The sequence below is a fragment of the Protopterus annectens genome, chromosome 3.part0 (assembly GCF_019279795.1).
Source record: "Protopterus annectens isolate FY-2018-M chromosome 3.part0, PAN1.0, whole genome shotgun sequence".
Classification (NCBI taxonomy): domain Eukaryota; kingdom Metazoa; phylum Chordata; order Ceratodontiformes; family Protopteridae; genus Protopterus; species Protopterus annectens.
The window spans coordinates 1,515,437,079-1,515,453,814 of NC_056731.1; the positions used below are offsets into that span (position 1 = coordinate 1,515,437,079).

The 16,736-nt window shown below is 37.6% G+C and overlaps 1 protein-coding gene across 1 annotated transcript in view; it reads right to left on the minus strand.

Moving 5' to 3' along the window:
• LOC122797101 (kinesin-like protein KIF20A) overlaps positions 1–16,736 on the minus strand; it is a 359,272-nt gene that overhangs the window by 39,734 nt on the left and 302,802 nt on the right. Inside the window, exon 11 of the mRNA XM_044065898.1 lies at positions 7,248–7,367. Within this exon, the coding sequence (XP_043921833.1) occupies positions 7,248–7,367 (120 nt within the window). The remainder of the gene's footprint in view (positions 1–7,247; positions 7,368–16,736) is intronic.

A 16,736-nucleotide genomic window follows, 5' to 3' on the forward strand; every position in this document is an offset into this window, starting at 1 on the left:
CCTAACTTCCTATTTTTGAAAAAGGTATAAAATATGATACACTGGACAATGTTACACTGTTGAAAGATAGACAGACAGACTTTGAGAAAACTCCAAAATATCAGAAATAACTTTCTGGCAAAAAAAAAAAAAAAACTTTCCTAGCCCAAGACACAGACTCTTCTATATAATCCATCACACTTTCAAAGGAAGCTTCCATTGCTAATGGAGCATGAATTTCCACACCAGTTGTTGACATGCCCACCCAACAAAACAGCTTCTACTTAGAGAAGTATTTTCCATATGTTCCAAACCCTTTCATGTCTTATCCATTTCGGTACACCTCCACAACATAAGTAGATGGAGAACATGCCAAGATTCAACATCCATGAGGAATGGAGTAATGGGTGCATGGGTCAACCACACAGGTAAGTACTCAGACTTTGGTGTACTTGCACCTATGGCATAACATTTGCTTTCTAACGGGATCACATTTGTACCAGCCCATACACTTGAATCAGTGCAAACTGTTACTGATTTGATATCATCCTCAAATTACTACACCCCCAAAGAAGAAATTTCCAGATATAACTTGTCAGTCTAGCACATTTCTTTCTTTTTTCTGTCAATAATTCTTTATTAACAGGCTTTCTTGTTATCTGGGGGAGAGGGTATTAAACTGATTCTAAAAAATCTCATAGTGAGAATAGAACACCAGGAAATTTAAAAAAAAAAAAAAAAAAAAAAAAAAGAAAACTATTGGAATCCTACTGACAAAAAAGTGCAATTGTCACACAAGACAATGATAAATAGGCCAAATCAAAAAACTGTCTACTCTCAGACTTCCATCCATTTAAAAAGATTTCATTCATTTATTTTGAAACACTAATTATGAACTTTATAATTTACATACATCTAACATCTGAGCAAACTAAATACTTACCTTAGTGTGGGACATCCCACTATGCAGTCTATGGGCGATTATTTGGTGGGGGTATGTCAGGAAACTTCCAGTGGTTATGTGGAGGGGGTATGTTAGTTTGAGCATTACTGTCTGCTTCTGTCACAGATATCTATCTATATAAAGTGGCATCAGTGTATGCTCTAGATACCCCAAAGGGAGACATCCGTTGTAGAGACGGAATAAGGAAAAAGCATTTTCCAGTCTAAAATCCATTACATTGCCCACAACAGCCATTCCCAGCACTCATAAATGGAAATTAGAGTTTCATTGGTCCAGATTAGGTAGATACTAAACGTATTCAGATGGTAACATCAGACCCAGCAGTGGGGCTTAACTGGCTGGTAGCGATGGAGACACAAGTACTGGCAAGCCATGGGAAATGAAGGAGGCTTTCCACACTGAAGACAAAGTCTCAAGGAAGTCTATCCAGTTAAATCCCACCAAATATAGACTGTTGTACAACACCAGGAATTAAGCAGTTATTCTCAGCAATTCAAGGAATCAGATTCTCTAAATTTGCTGGGATGGAAATGCTACATAACCCAAGCATTCAATTTATCATAAACTATGCATCCCCCTCTGTTTGAAGGTCGACATATAAAGTAACAAAATAATGGACTAACTAAACGCAAAACAATGAAGCTATAAAATTACATCACAAAGATGCAAACAGACTCACCAGGGCATGTCAAAGTTTTCATTTTAGCAGTGTAGATGTAAGTAACTGTAAACTCTGACCACACAAACAGCACTGTTAGAAAATGTTTGCAAGGTCTAACTCCATTCACAAACCACTATCATTCTTACTTTTTCACTGAAAGTCTAACTACAAAATTACTGCAAATTTTTTAAACTGAAATCATTCATAAGACATACAAGGAAGTGGCACAAATGTGATTGCATTTAATAGGATAAAAGGAAATCCAAAGCAACTGAGTCTTGTGGCCAGGTATGCCTTTGCAAGTTCTTGACCCTTAGATTATACCTGCTTTTTGAGGAATGCTAGGCCACTCAAGGCAGGGGTGATTTTGTGAATATAATAATTTGCATCCAGTTCTGATCTGAAGAAAGTAAATGCATCATGTGGCTTAATCTGTACTGGGAGTTTATTTAGCATGCAGAGAAAGTGCTACAAATGAAATCTCTATCAACCAGGCTTTCTTTGCTGATGAAGATTTAGATCTCTGATTCTGATATTTATGGCGCTATTTAATTTGTGGATAATTCAAGAAATCCAAAACTGCAGCCTCCCTAATGTATAAAATGAGAGACGTATAGTTCCCCTTAGGAGACCAAGATACTGAATATAGGAACAGTGCTTCCAGTCTTTCCTGATAGCTTAAGGTTTTTAAGCCATGATCTTAGTTAGGAATCTCTGGTGTCTTTCTTGTTGTTTGATAGGTCTAGTGAGGTACATTGTAAAGGGTAACTGGCCTAATCAATTCTGAATACAAGGGGGATGACCTTTTTAGATCGGGATGGTATTCCTTTGGTAAGTAGCTGCATTAAATAGGACATTTTGACTACTGTAGTTACATGATGATCAAAGGTTTTAAAAATATTCTCATTTTGATGTGGGGTGCTGTCTATGTTGTTTTCTGAGGGAGTGTTTTTCTACCAAATGTCACAATATAGTGCTTTAGCATTTAATTTGAGTGATTCTTGTACACTAAGTGTTTATGTGTGCAAGTTCTTACTGAAGGGCTTGAACATCAAAAGTGGACTTGACAATAATGCCCAGTTTACAGTCATCTTGGAACCTGGTTAAACAGAGGTCTTGGTGCCAAACAAAGTAGATCATATTACTGAGCCCTACAAAACACATTGATCCAATTCATTCTCTCTAAGGCAACCAGATGCCTGCACCATGTGGACTCAAGTCTTTTAGCAAACTTGCTATCTACCTTATACCATGATAAGCTTAATGCATTATAAGCAGATCCCTATGCTAGCACTGGGATGGTGTCAAATGCCTTGGCCGGAGAAATGTATACCATGTAGACAGTATAACAGTTTTCAACAGCTTGAGTTACTTTTTCAAAGTTAACCAGGCACATTAGACAGGATACACCCTCAATAGAGCCACCCTTCAGTAAGTCTAGTGTCATGAGAGTTAATATCATAGTTAACCAGGTCAGTTATGTGCTCCATAACTAGTAAGGATGATGATACTACAATACCAAAGGTCAGAAGTGGGGTCCTGCTTGTGGAGTGGCATTACTACAACTGTGCACCAATCCTGAGGCCCAAAGCCAGTGAATAAACTCATATTAAATAATTTATGGAGTAGCTCTATGGCTTTTAGTACTGTTTATTAAACAGTCAGGTATGTTTATCAGATCACTTGAAGAAAGCATTTTTTTAATTCTTGGAGGGCAACTTTAGTGCATTTTCTTTAAATTATGGTGGGGAGTCTGAGTAAATGCAAAGATAAGTCAACTTTGACTATTTGTCTCTGGTGTAAAATGTGTATGGAATTTGATTGCTAGGGTAGGTTAGCAATGCCCTCTGGACCAAAGTAGATGATACGATTATTTATAGGTTCCGAGCAATTCTAGGTGTGATTCCTAACACAGCTAAAAGAGCATTTCTAATTGTCCCTCATTTCAGATGCTAATTTAAGTTAATAGGCTGCTTTAGTAGACCTAATTTTTTTCAGGTTTTTAGTCAAATTTCTGATGTTATCCTGGATACGAGAGTCTTTTGATTTGCTGTATACTTTAAGGAGTTTTTTTCTTTATTATGGAGTTTATTTATATTGGTGGTCTGCCAGGGTAATTTGTTTTTAAAATTTCCCATTATATTTAGATCTGATTGGGACTGCCAGTTCTACATATTTATCCAAGTAGGGATAGAACTCCTTTCTTACGAGAACTGCTATGGCAACATCTGGGCTTATGCTGCTATATTCACAATTTGAAATTTCGTCATAGAATTTGATGAGATTAGTATGTCTGAGATCCATGAATTCTAGGATATTTGTTTCAGTGTGCAGAGACTACGATACTGAATGATCTGACAAAACTGAAGAAAGAAGTTACCAGGGGAATAGTACATGAAGAAGCTACATTTGTAAGGCCCAGGTCAAGAATATTGTCCTCGAATAGGTTTAGCAATCTGCTCAGAATGTTTTTTGTTTATTAAATTTAAGAACTTTTGGGCATATCCTGGTATAGATATTCCAGCTTAGTGATAAGTAATTAAAGTCTTGCAAAATATAATGGAGTGCTTTTTATAGGGAGTTCATAAAGTACATTTAGGAAGTTTACATGATTTTCATGGGATATAGAGGGTGTCCTGTAACAAGCTATAAAACTTGTAGTTGGTTCTGTTTAATGATACTTGGAGTTCAATGAATTCAATTTGTTGGTCTCTGGGGATCTGTCTAGAGGTGATATTGTCACCTACAAATATGGAGACATCACTACAGTTGTCACTGGTTATTCAGGGATGCTAAGTGCAAAACCCAGTTATGGAGAAACTGTTTTCTGGTTATTTAAACGGAGTTTCAGTAATTACATAGATATGTATACGTTCCAAAAAAACAACAACCTCAAGGTCAGGCAGAGTTCACTGTGGACACTTCTGGCATTGAGCAGATCCATCTTAATGTAATCCTGCATTGTATTTGATATGCTAGTTATGTTGGGATGTCCATTTGCTGAACTCTACCTAAGGCACTATGGGGGAAGCAAAGGCTTTAGCCAGTATGCAGAAGTCTTGGAACAACATGTGCAGGCCAGTATTTCTTTCAAAGCAAGTAGGACTCCTGAGCATATCATCCCATGCTGAGTCGTACTGGACTACCCTGGAATGACACCAACCATTTAGCCTACTGATTAAGACAATTATCTTTTTTTTGTACCTAAGCATTATTCTTAGAGAAGGAAAAAGTCCACTCAGGCCCATTGTGTGGCTAGCATTTGTGACATGCACAGAGAATGAGTTCTGACATGTCTCTATGCATACCCTTCAGGGTTTTGTGTCTCATGTCATTCACTCTTATGTGGACTGCTACCATGTACTAGTCATACTGGTTAGGAGAAGAGATCTGAAGGGCTCTTGAAGAGAGACTCTGGCAAATGAAAAAACTCCCAGATACTCTTGTCTTTCTCCGACCTAATAATCGGTGTGCCTGACTACAGAATTACCAGTTACTAAAACACTTATTTGTAGAAAAGTATGATGTATTGGATTTGAGAAGGTAGCTGTTGAAAACATGACTGAAGGTGATATGGTGCTGGAGTTTCAATGAAACTTGGTCTTTATGGAGCTAGGACGTTTGACAATGATTTTTTATACCAACTACTAGGATTTTTCATCCAGGAAGAAAGAGGTCATCGTCTCTCTCTCTCTACTCTTCCCTCATTAGACCAATCATAGAGTATAATGCCTCATTTGGCATGTACCTCACTAGACACCTGCAACAGCTGGAGAGGCCAGAGAAGTACCTCAAGAGGAGGATCAAATGCGTTAAACACATGTCCTACATGGACAGACTCAAAAGACTCCAGCTATACGCGGTCTCATATCGCCTACTTAGAGGTGATCTCTGTTTGACATACAAAGCCATGTCTGACCCAGCTGTGTTAGAAATGCTACATGTAAAGAAATCCCAATCTTTCCACACCACACACTCCAGAGACCTCAATCTCATTGCCACAATCAACAGAACATGCTGCAGGGACAGGTTCCTCAACCAGAGACTGCCCATGCTCTGGACTTCCCAAACATGTCAAGCAAAGCACCTTGCTGACCCTCTTCAAGAGAAATCTTGATGAGTGGATGGGTAATAGAAAGTTCACTCTGGGAATCACTCCAGTGGCTCTACTTGATAGAGGCAGTGGGAACTAACGTCGGGCGGCACGCACGATGCCAGGGCACTTCTATAGGCTTGTAAAGGCTCCAGGGCCATTAGCCTAACACACACCTATGAACCTATGAAAAATAACACATTCTATATTTACAGTCTACAAGCTAATAGGTGGTTGCAACCCCTTACTGACAGCTTGTAAACTGTCAAATATTTGATGTCCCTGCAAGGTGGCAATGGGTTCAGTTCCCTCATTCAACCACCATTCTTATAAGCACAATGCAAAACAAACAATCACCATGTAGATTACAATCCTGCAGAGATCACACTATTCCAGAGATCAGTGCTTTCTTATAGCACTGAAAGAAAACCTTCTAATGAGATTATATATATTTATATTTATGACTGTCTTTTGTAACCTTAGTCATGTTCCCTTTTAATTTGCTATACTACAACATAACTCATCTTAGTGTAATGAAGTGTAATCTCAGACTTGATATATTTAAATAGTGGGAGGGTGCAGGGGGCTTGCCCCCCTCTTATAGTTGGAGTAGACTAATATGGTTTGTCTTATTTGTTTCTGTATGTACTTATGCTGGAGTATAGTAAGTGTTGGTGTCCTGTATTTTTTTCGATATTATGAGATTCAGTATTTTGTGTTTTTATTATTTTGAACTTTTGAGATTTTTGACTCAGTCTTTTGAATTTCGAGATTTTGAGCTTTCAAAATTTCAAAGTGGACCCATTTTATATATGTATATATATATATATATATATATATATATATATATATATGTATATGTATATGTATATATATATATATATATATATATATATATATATATATATATACATATATATATATATATATTTGTTTATTTATTTATATTGAGAGAGAGAGAGAGAGTCAAGGTTAACTCCATGTAATCACAGCCCTTTTTTTACTTGTACCATACAACATCTTTGCTTTATGGTAAAATGTGGTTCAATTAGAACAATTAGAATGGGCTAGGCTTGTAAAGACTCCAGGGCCATTAGTCTAGTACACACCTATGAACCTATGATAAAAAATCCTGTGCCCGACTGTGCAAAACATTAAAGAAAATTTGTACTCATTCATGGAGGTAATATTCTGCCCATAACAATGTTTACAAAACTGAAAAATGTAGCAGAAACTTGACTAACTTCAATTAATGACAAAATGGTAAGAAGTTATTGTTAGGAGAAAAAAAGGTTTTTACAGTCTGAACTGAAAACAAAGGAAAGCCACAATTAGTATCCAGTATATTAAGATCAGAAAAAGAAGTGTGAATGAAAAATGAAATTCTTCAGATTACTCTGTAGAGCTGGGAGGAGTATATGGTGAGGAGATTTTTTTGATTTGCAGTCCAAGGAAGATTTTCCTTGCCACAACTTTCTGCCTACAAAATATAAATCTGAAAATTCACACTTTATAAATGCATCAGAAATTATTTTAATATGTAAAAAAACCTTTTCTTCCATTGTTTTCTTCATGTCATCAGTTTCGACAATTTTCTCCTTCAGTGTCTGTTCTATGGCATGTAATGATTTAGACTGCTGTTCAATTTCTGTTCTTAAAGTTTCTATAACCTGTCAAAATGAACACACATTTTCATTTAGTAACAGAGAACTAGAACACTGAAATAAGCAAATATGGTTAATATATATTCACAAATACTGAAAACTGTGGGATAAGGAAATGGGCATCATAATTCAACAACTGAGAAAATACATCTGAATTAGGTGATCAAACATATCATCTGGCATAACTGCATAGTATTTAAGGTAGTCCGTCATGAAGAAAGACACATTCTGCAAACCTCAATTTGGTTGGAGAATGTCTTTTTGCATACCCTGACAAGCTAGGGGAGTCATCTCATCAAACCAAAGCTCCATTGGTCATTCTTAAAAGCCACCTTTCATGTATATAGGTGCTTGCACAAACACAAACTATATAAAATTGGCACCTTTGCTTACTGAAGGCTGCAAAATAAGACTGTCCTATCTTTGAGTGTGCATACATCACAGAAGATCTGATGTTTAGCAAAAAAAAATGGTCATTTTTCTCAGGATAAAAAGTTTCAGATCCTCAGCAATTTCACCCAGGGATCATGCAAATTACTTTAATACCACTGAGGGGGGTTAAATATCAAGCCAAATACTTTCTTGATGGGAGACTTTAATTATCCAAGCACTATCGCACTTACATCTCTATAAATGGATATGCTCAGTGTTTCCTAGACTAATATCAAAGCACTGGAGCAAATTGTAAAACTACTCACTAGGGGCTTTTGTATCCTTGAACTGCCCATTAACCATGTAGTTCCTGCGGTTACATCACCATGCATTTCCACACATCTTAACGGTACCACCTCCATCACTGAAACTATATTCAGGTACTTCTCCAATGTAAACCTACCCCAACATGTAGAAGACCTATGCAAAATTCCTACCAATCTGCTACAAATAGACACAACTGAGAGAGCTGTCATGTTCATCTCCAATTTTTACCAGCATTTAAACAGTTGTATAGAGTGCACCTATCTTCCCCAAAGATAATAGTAAAGCCAAGAATAAACCTCTCAAGTGGAGCACCTGTATAAACTCTATAACAAAAGGAAAATGAAACATTGTAAAAAATCCCATCTCCCTAGCACAAGAGCACAATGAAACATGCCAGCAAGGAACTTAAGAGCACTATTGGAAAGGTAAAGTATGTGCTTAAGGCTGCTACAGAAACCAAAGGAAACTACACATCGTTCTTCAGTTATACAAGGAAATCAAGCAGTAATGTTCAAAATGCACTGAGCTCATGTACAACATCACACATTCCAAGCCTAGGAATATAACCAATATATTAGCAGACCAATTTAGTGGGCGGCCACAGTGGTGCAGCGGTTAGCATTGCTGTCTCATAGCAAGAGGTTCTCCGGTTCGATCCTCGGCTGGAGTGCCTTCTGTGCGGAGTCTACATGTCCTCCCTGTGGCTGAGTGGGTTTCCTCCGGGTGCTCCGGTTTCCTCCCACATCCCAAAGACATGCTGTAGGTGGATTGGACACACTAAATTGGCCATAGGCATGAGTGCGTGCATGTGTGCCTTCTGTAGAAGGTTAGGCGCCGGGCTGGCAACTCCACACCGTAAAACTCCACTGCCAATCATGAGCAGACACAGTGATCCGCTGTGGTGACCCCTAACCAGGAAAAGTGAAAGAAGAAGATTAGCAGACCAATTTAGTGTTAGCCTTACCCTACCTGCCCACATCATTTTGCCCACTGTCCCTGAAAATGTAGTCTCTCTCCAATACAAGAATGAAGAAAGGAAATTCTGCAGATATAGATGACTGTAATTAAGGCTACTGAGAAAAGGAAAGAAGAGCAGAAATTTACGCAAGAACACTGGCAAAGGAACCAAGGTATTGGCAGCAAATAACTAGAGAGAGAAAGGTAAAAGTGGGAAGAGACTAAGCTGACATTTAGACTGCAGGCTAGAGGCTGCTTTCCCTACAAGGGACTGATAGAATATAAGCACAGAGAAATCGAATATAAGCACAGAGAAATGGATGGGGAATCCAAAGTGATAGACCTGCTCTGGTAAGACTTAGTTGAATGTAGAACAGAAGCTGCTGTTAAAATGGGATAATTAGCAAGGCATATAAAATATTGTGCAATAACTATATTAATCAATTACAGAAGGTTAAAAATGATGGGAAAGAGATGGTCAATAAGCAATTCAAACAAACAATGGGATGGTGTTTATATGGCATCCAAGTATGTAACAAAGTCTAGAAGATTTAGCATTTTTTCCTGGAAGTGTTTGTATAGGTATTTTTATACCCCAAGCAGATTCCAAATAATTTTTCCTTAGCTAGATGGCAAATGTTGGTGGTGTGATGGGGATAACTGGGAGCATGGGTTATATCTTCCGTGGTGGTGCAGCAGTAGCGTTGTTGCCTCACAGCAAGAGGTTCTCTCGTTCGATAATTCGCTGGAGTGCAGGGAGTGCCTTCTGTGTGGAGTCTGCATGTCCTCTCCCCGTGGTTGGGTGGGCGTTCGAAAGACATACGTAAATGGGCGTGCCTTCATTGAAGGTTGAACATCGAGCTGGCACCTCAGCATTCGTGAAAATCTACTGCCAATCATTAGCGGACCGGAGTTCCACTGTGGCCACCCCTAACCGGGGACAACAAGAAGTGGGTTGGCATAATTTAAAATTCCCTACAAAGTACTCTGTCAGAAATATTGGGTGAGCAAATGGGTGTTACTAAAGAATTTTTTTTTTTTTTTTGATCTGGGATGCACGATCTGAACTGCCTTGATATAGTAAGGCCTTGTTAAGTGTCATTCTGGTGGCTGCCAGAACATCAATTACCAGGAAATGGAAATCAAAAGTCTAAACCTATTGTATTGTAGTGACTATTGTTACGAGAGAGAAAAGAATTTAGTGGGATCTTTTGAAAAGAACAGGAGCAAACTACATAGGAAAAAAAAAACTGGCAATTGTGGAAACAATGCATGCAGAATAATATGTTAGAAGAGGAACGGAACAAGGTTTAAGGGAATAATTTATATAATGCTGGATTGATGATAAATGTATAAAAAATGTATATGATGCATATTTGTAACTGTGAACGTGTTAATATGGTTTGTTTTCTTTTATGCAAATGTAGGTTCGTCTAAGTCTAATTCAATAAAGGTGTTAAAAAAGAAGTTTGGCCAGTCCATGAAGGTGAAGTCTCCTTCCAAATTAGTGATGCATAGTTTTGTCACCCATCCAATACCTTTTGCTGCCCATCTCTAATAAAACTTGCTGCCCTGCAATTCTAATATTGTGATTCTGTCAAACACTAGAGTGCAATGTAGACTCAAATAAAAGTGTTTCCCTTGAGAAAGATATTCTATCCTTTTTTACTCTTATCAAATGAAACTATTCCCTTCTCCTTAACTAGCTCTATCTCCCGACATTCTTTATCAGACCATATAACCCTTAAAGCTGCAGACAGAGCAAAAAGTCCAAGTCTGGTATCCCCCCATCCTTCTACTTTTTAAGTAGATGCAATCTAACTTTAGTAATCTACCACGCAGATACTGCAACTTATCTAGCCATACCGGAATAGATCTAGTAGGAGAAAGATATCTACACATATATTTTCAGAAGAATCAACATCTGGATTAAACTAATCCTACCTGATCCCAATAAATACCCAATCTGGCTGTATAACACCGCAAAAATTAAAAAGTATTTTGCATTCCACTGTCATCGTTTTCAGTTCTAGATGCTTTGTTTCAAGTTTCCAAGCCACCTGTCACTTCCCAGTACTATTTTCGACTGTTCCTACTCTGATCTGATGATCTGAAAAGTTTTTACCCAATTACAATAAAGGCCAGTTATTTATTTTAAACTAATAATCCAAAATGGAACGACTGAAGAAGAAAAACCAATAACACCACAGACTTCAGTTGTTTTCCAAGACCAATAAGGCAACCTCGATAGCAAATTACGTACAGAATACAATTTAAATTGTTCACAAGTATCCACACAAACAAAACAGACTTAGCGCTTTCATTTCCTACCACAGAAACATCATCAGAGTCATCATCATCACAAGAAATTTGAGAAGCAGCCACCAGTCTTTTTCTGCTATCCATCCTTTACCAAAACCCTTTTGACTAACTGATAGTATACTGGATAAAAGTGGCTGCAGCCATTTGTCTAATATTGCAGCAAAGATTTTTGCATCTGTATTGATTAACAAGATAGCCCTGTAATTTTCAGGATGTTGAGCATCATTGGTCTTGGGCAGCAATACTAACAATGCTTTGGAAAAAGAACCCAGAAGAGCCTCAAGCTCTTGCTCTGCAGTTAAAAACCTCTGCTTAAGTTGTTAACACATGTTGGTGCTGCTTATAAAAACTGGCAGCAAGACCATCACCACCTGGGGATTTCCTTAACCTTTATACCATGTATAGCTGTTTTAACCTCATCTACGGAAAGGTCCTTATCTAATCCTCTACTGTACCTCAGACACCACTGACATCATCTCCCCACCCAAAGATATGGGAATTTTCAGTATGTATAGCTGTCTTAACCTCATCTATGGGAATGCCCTTATCTAATCCCCTTTTTTACCACTGATATCTTCCCATCCCTGAGATACAGGAATTTTCAATGTATAGGATTCCTTAAAAAATTCCAATAGATGTCCTTAATATGTTATAAATCACAGTACATTTTCCCATCCTGGCCCTATAGTGAAGTAATAAAGCTCCCTGCACAATGATGTTTCAGCTTGCTGGCCAGCTACTTATCAGATTTCTTCTCTCATTCCCAGAAAACATCTTGAGCGCTAAGTAAATCTCTTTCTACACAATTTTACCTCAAAACCCCCTCTATCGTAGCCTGTAAAGCTGCAATCTGCAATGCCTCATCTGTGGGGAATAAGGAAGACAGACTCACCTGTTTTTGCAATCTTCATAAGTAATCTTCCCATTTCCTAATTTGCTTGTCCACCTCTGGCCTCCAACGCCTCTCAAAGGTCATAATATGCCCCCTAATCGCACACGTAAAAGCATCCCACCACACAACTGGTGGAAAACCCACTCCACATCCAAAGCTATTAAATCACAAAAGCTCCTAGATATACGAGCATTCTCCTTACCCCTCACATTTCCATCCCATTTTGTGCAGTTGATCTCTTGTAAACATAATTGTCACTAAAGTATGCGAATATCTTCTCTACTGATTTTTCCTGCATTTTTTTTTTACATGCAAAGGTCCCTCACCTCTAGCAACAAATCTATCCAATCTACTTGGCCATTTTCCCTCATTTCTAGAAAAGGTATGACTCTCCATTTGGTGATGCAGTCACCAAATGTCTTTCCACCTTTCACCCTCCAACCAAATGTAAACCACGTTTGCTTCTCTAACATTCCTCTCTCTAACAGCAAACTTCCTATCTTTCTGCCAGTCTCCAAATTAAAATCCCTGCCTATGAGTTCCCTTGAACATAATGGGGAAAAAATGAATGTTCATAAAGCCCCTGAAAAAAAAAAACCTCAGGAGAATCAAAATTAGGCCCATGTAACATAGCAATCTGCCATTCTTAAGCAGCAATCTCTAATCAAACAAAATAAACAACTACCTTCAATATCCTCATTCATCCCTAAAATCCTCATTATCACGCCATTCTGAATTATTAAAGTAACCCCCCTCTTCTGTCCCCTACATCCCAACAAGGTCATATCTTTCCCACTCAGTGTTAGTGCTTCCTTTCTATTCAGCATGATTTCCTGTAACAAAACAATACCAGCCTTTATTTTCTTCAATCTATATCTTATCTTCTCTCTTTTACTAGGGTAACAAACACCTAATATATTCCCAAGTGACAACATTAATATGTATATCATTCCCCTCCATACTTGTCTATTTTCTGTCTGTATCCTTCCCTTCCTGGGCTGGGTCCAATAGGACCACTGGATCCATAAAAGATCTATGCCTGGCTCTGTGACCCGAAGGTATGTTGATAGTCAAGAAATTTACAGACAGTAAAATGTGGATCATCTCCATGGTCCCACTAGTGTCGGCCCACAAAACAGTAATCACTAAACTATGCAGTTAACCATTAACTGCATACATGTACCAATATAATTAACTCACCCATAGAAGAACCATGTTTATCAACAATTATGGCACACTCTGAGATCAATAAAACTGTAAAGCAGCATACATAAAAGCTTTAACTATAGATCTCACTTATTTTTAACAAAATTATATAAATGCAAATAAAACCCTTTGAATCATATGCCAAGGCATGTCAAATGGTTCAGCCTGGTTCATCCTTTACCAGAAATCCAAAGACTGGCATACTTAAAATCATAAAACACTCATCACAGAAGAATTAATACAAATTATCTTACAAAAAGTCCAAGCTAGTATATGATGATGCCTGAATGCCAGTACACATGCCTTATTGTACAGACCCACATACATACATTACATTTATTATCAGTACATTCCAACCAATGATAAAAAAAAAAAACGCATATTCAAATAACTGAAATGAAAGATCCATCACAAAACACCTCTATAAAGTCAGACAGCCTGTTCAAAAGCCCAAAATTATCACTTAGTTAATCAATTCTTTAAACTTGTGACTGGATTTCTTGTCTAGTGTCCCATGATTAGTAACTCTAGCGTACATCCTTGACAGGCATAGAGAACTTCCCTTCTGTCCCTTGGGACGATTACATTTCTTCTCTTGTTGTCCACTTTTACAGGTGTTGCTTCCACTTCCAAAACATCTAACTAAACATCCACTGACTGTTCATGTGGCGGTCACCTGCAACTTTGTTCTGCACTTTGGACTGCATTTCTCAATGAGAAGGTTTGATACAGGACCTTAGAATAATACTGACACACACAAACAGTACAGCCAACTAGACAAACCCCATGCAAAAGGTAAGCATTACTTAGAACCAATTCTTTTGAGCTATAGGCATGCAATTTTACAATCACTTGCCTCGGATACTTAGTCTTTCCTCCCGCCAACTCAATGCGTCTTGTCAACATCCCACTTTAGATCAGTAGGGGCATTCACTGCAAGCAATATAGTATTGTAAAAAAAAATGCAGTAAATCTTTTTCAGGAATTGATTCAGGGATACCACATAGTCGGACATTCCCTCTGCAATGCCTGTTCTCCATAAATCAAGTTTAGCAAGCATCTGCATAATGTCCTTTTCCAGTTGATGAATCAAACTGCTGGTTAACATTGTTTTGTATTCAAGTTGTAATATAGAATTAATTACATTGTTGAACCTCTACTTGCACATTAGAAAGATTATCCTGCTGCTGTAACCAATTTGTAATCCCTTAGTCTCCAATGACTTCTGAAGCATTTTCAACACTGTATCCAATTAAAGCTTTTCCAATGCTTCCTTACACATTTCCATTTGTGCAGGAGATATTTACACATCTTTGGAAACAATCAGGTCATCCATTTCTTACCAAATGAAAAATCAGGCCAAACCAAATCCAAGTGTGAACAAGGAGCTAAACAATTACTCCTTCATGCTGGGCAACCAGCAACATCCTACTTCTCCAGAAAGATATTTCTTGAGTTCTTATTTTCTCAGACTACCACACTGAACCTCCCACAGCCCACTGAAAAGTATTAAAGTCTCCTCTACATATTAAAAAGAATATTTGGACTCCCATAAAACCAGATACTGCACTGTCTGAAAGACTGAATCACTCCACAATGCAAAACAAGAGATACGTGAAATCAAGATTTAGTCTGGGGGTTTGATTAGCAGCTCTGGCACTGAAGAACCTAGGCAGTGATGGACAGGAATGAAGAACAGGAGGGTAAGCAGGCATTCAGGGAGCACATAGGCAAGTGAGACTTCTCCAGTGGAGACTTGGGAAACCACATCACATGCTTGAGGATACAGGGTGGGGGCTACCTGCTGGCAATGTCCCCTGCAAAGTGAGAGACCACCAGGACAGATACCTATTGCACATCCTCCTCTTGCTCAACAATCTGGGCATGCATGGGGGAATGTAGGTCTAAGAAAAACCCTCAAAGACCCCCCCCCCAACAGTCGTCTAACAAATGACAATCAATGACAGAGAATGTATGAACTGATTAGCCAGAAGGAAACTGATGGTCAACGGGCAGTGGGAGCGGACAGACAAACATAAAAGAGTTGGCTTAGTGCACCACTCTGTTATTAATTTGAATAGTGCAGCACTCATTTGTTATTAATTTGCAACAAATACAAAATCACTGACTGTTATGGTTCTACATTTAACATTGCTTAACTTAAAATGTTAACTGCCTGCTTGCTTAGTTTAACTGTTAGCCAGAAGAAACACAAAAACCAATAAAGGAAAAAAGGATGAACCCAGGAAGGTGGCAATAAGACCAGCAACCACTTTTTTGTGAAAAACAGCAGTCAAGCGCTTTCGTCTAGTAAAAGACTTCTTCAGAACTACCATACTGAACACAAGACAACAGTTAAATGCATACATTCAAAAGTCATGTAATGTCATTGACCAATATTATTGTTAAAAAATTTTTTAATTTTTTTTTAAATAAAAAATAAAATACATAAATATTTGCATAGGCAACAATTAAAAAATGATATATAAAATATGAAAAGACCTAACTCTCAATTTACCTTATACTTGGTGCAAGCAAGACAAAAAATATATATATATCTATATCTATATATATATATCTATATATATATATATATATACACACACACATATATATATATATATATATATATATATATATATATATGTATGTATACATATTTATATCTATTAAAAACACACTTCAAAAATTGCTTCCTTTCAAAGCAAGAAGTACCACAGAAATGGAGCAGGTGCTAAGCTTTCGTTCTTTTATTGGTGTAAAGAACTTCTTCAGAATGTACAATATCGTCAGAACAAACCATTATATACAAAGACCTATGTCACTGAAAAGGGTGTGCCAATGTGATGATGATCCAATACTGAGTAATGAATAGATAACAATAATGTAACTGAGTGGGTGTATTCAGATAACACTTATAAACAAAGCTGTAGTCATGGGAACCGATGTAAGACAGGCAGCATGCCATTTGAAAAATAAAATGTTCAACTAAAATAGTATGGTTAAAGGTGATATATTGTCTTAAAATCATATAGTATACAAAATGATGCTAAAGATATCAACTGAATTTTCAAATGCGAGTACAGATAAAGGTATATAAATGTTTTTGTGTGTGGTTAGCGTTTCCATTGAAGAGCGCATTTGACATTAAGCATTTCGGTTAGCCCTTGGGGGGCTTCAGCATTGAGTCTAAGCTGCCAGCGAAGTTCTTTAACTTCAAGCAGTGTAGTGACATCCCCCATGAACATAATATATATATATATCTATATATAGGTTCATAGGTTCATACTAGGCTATCT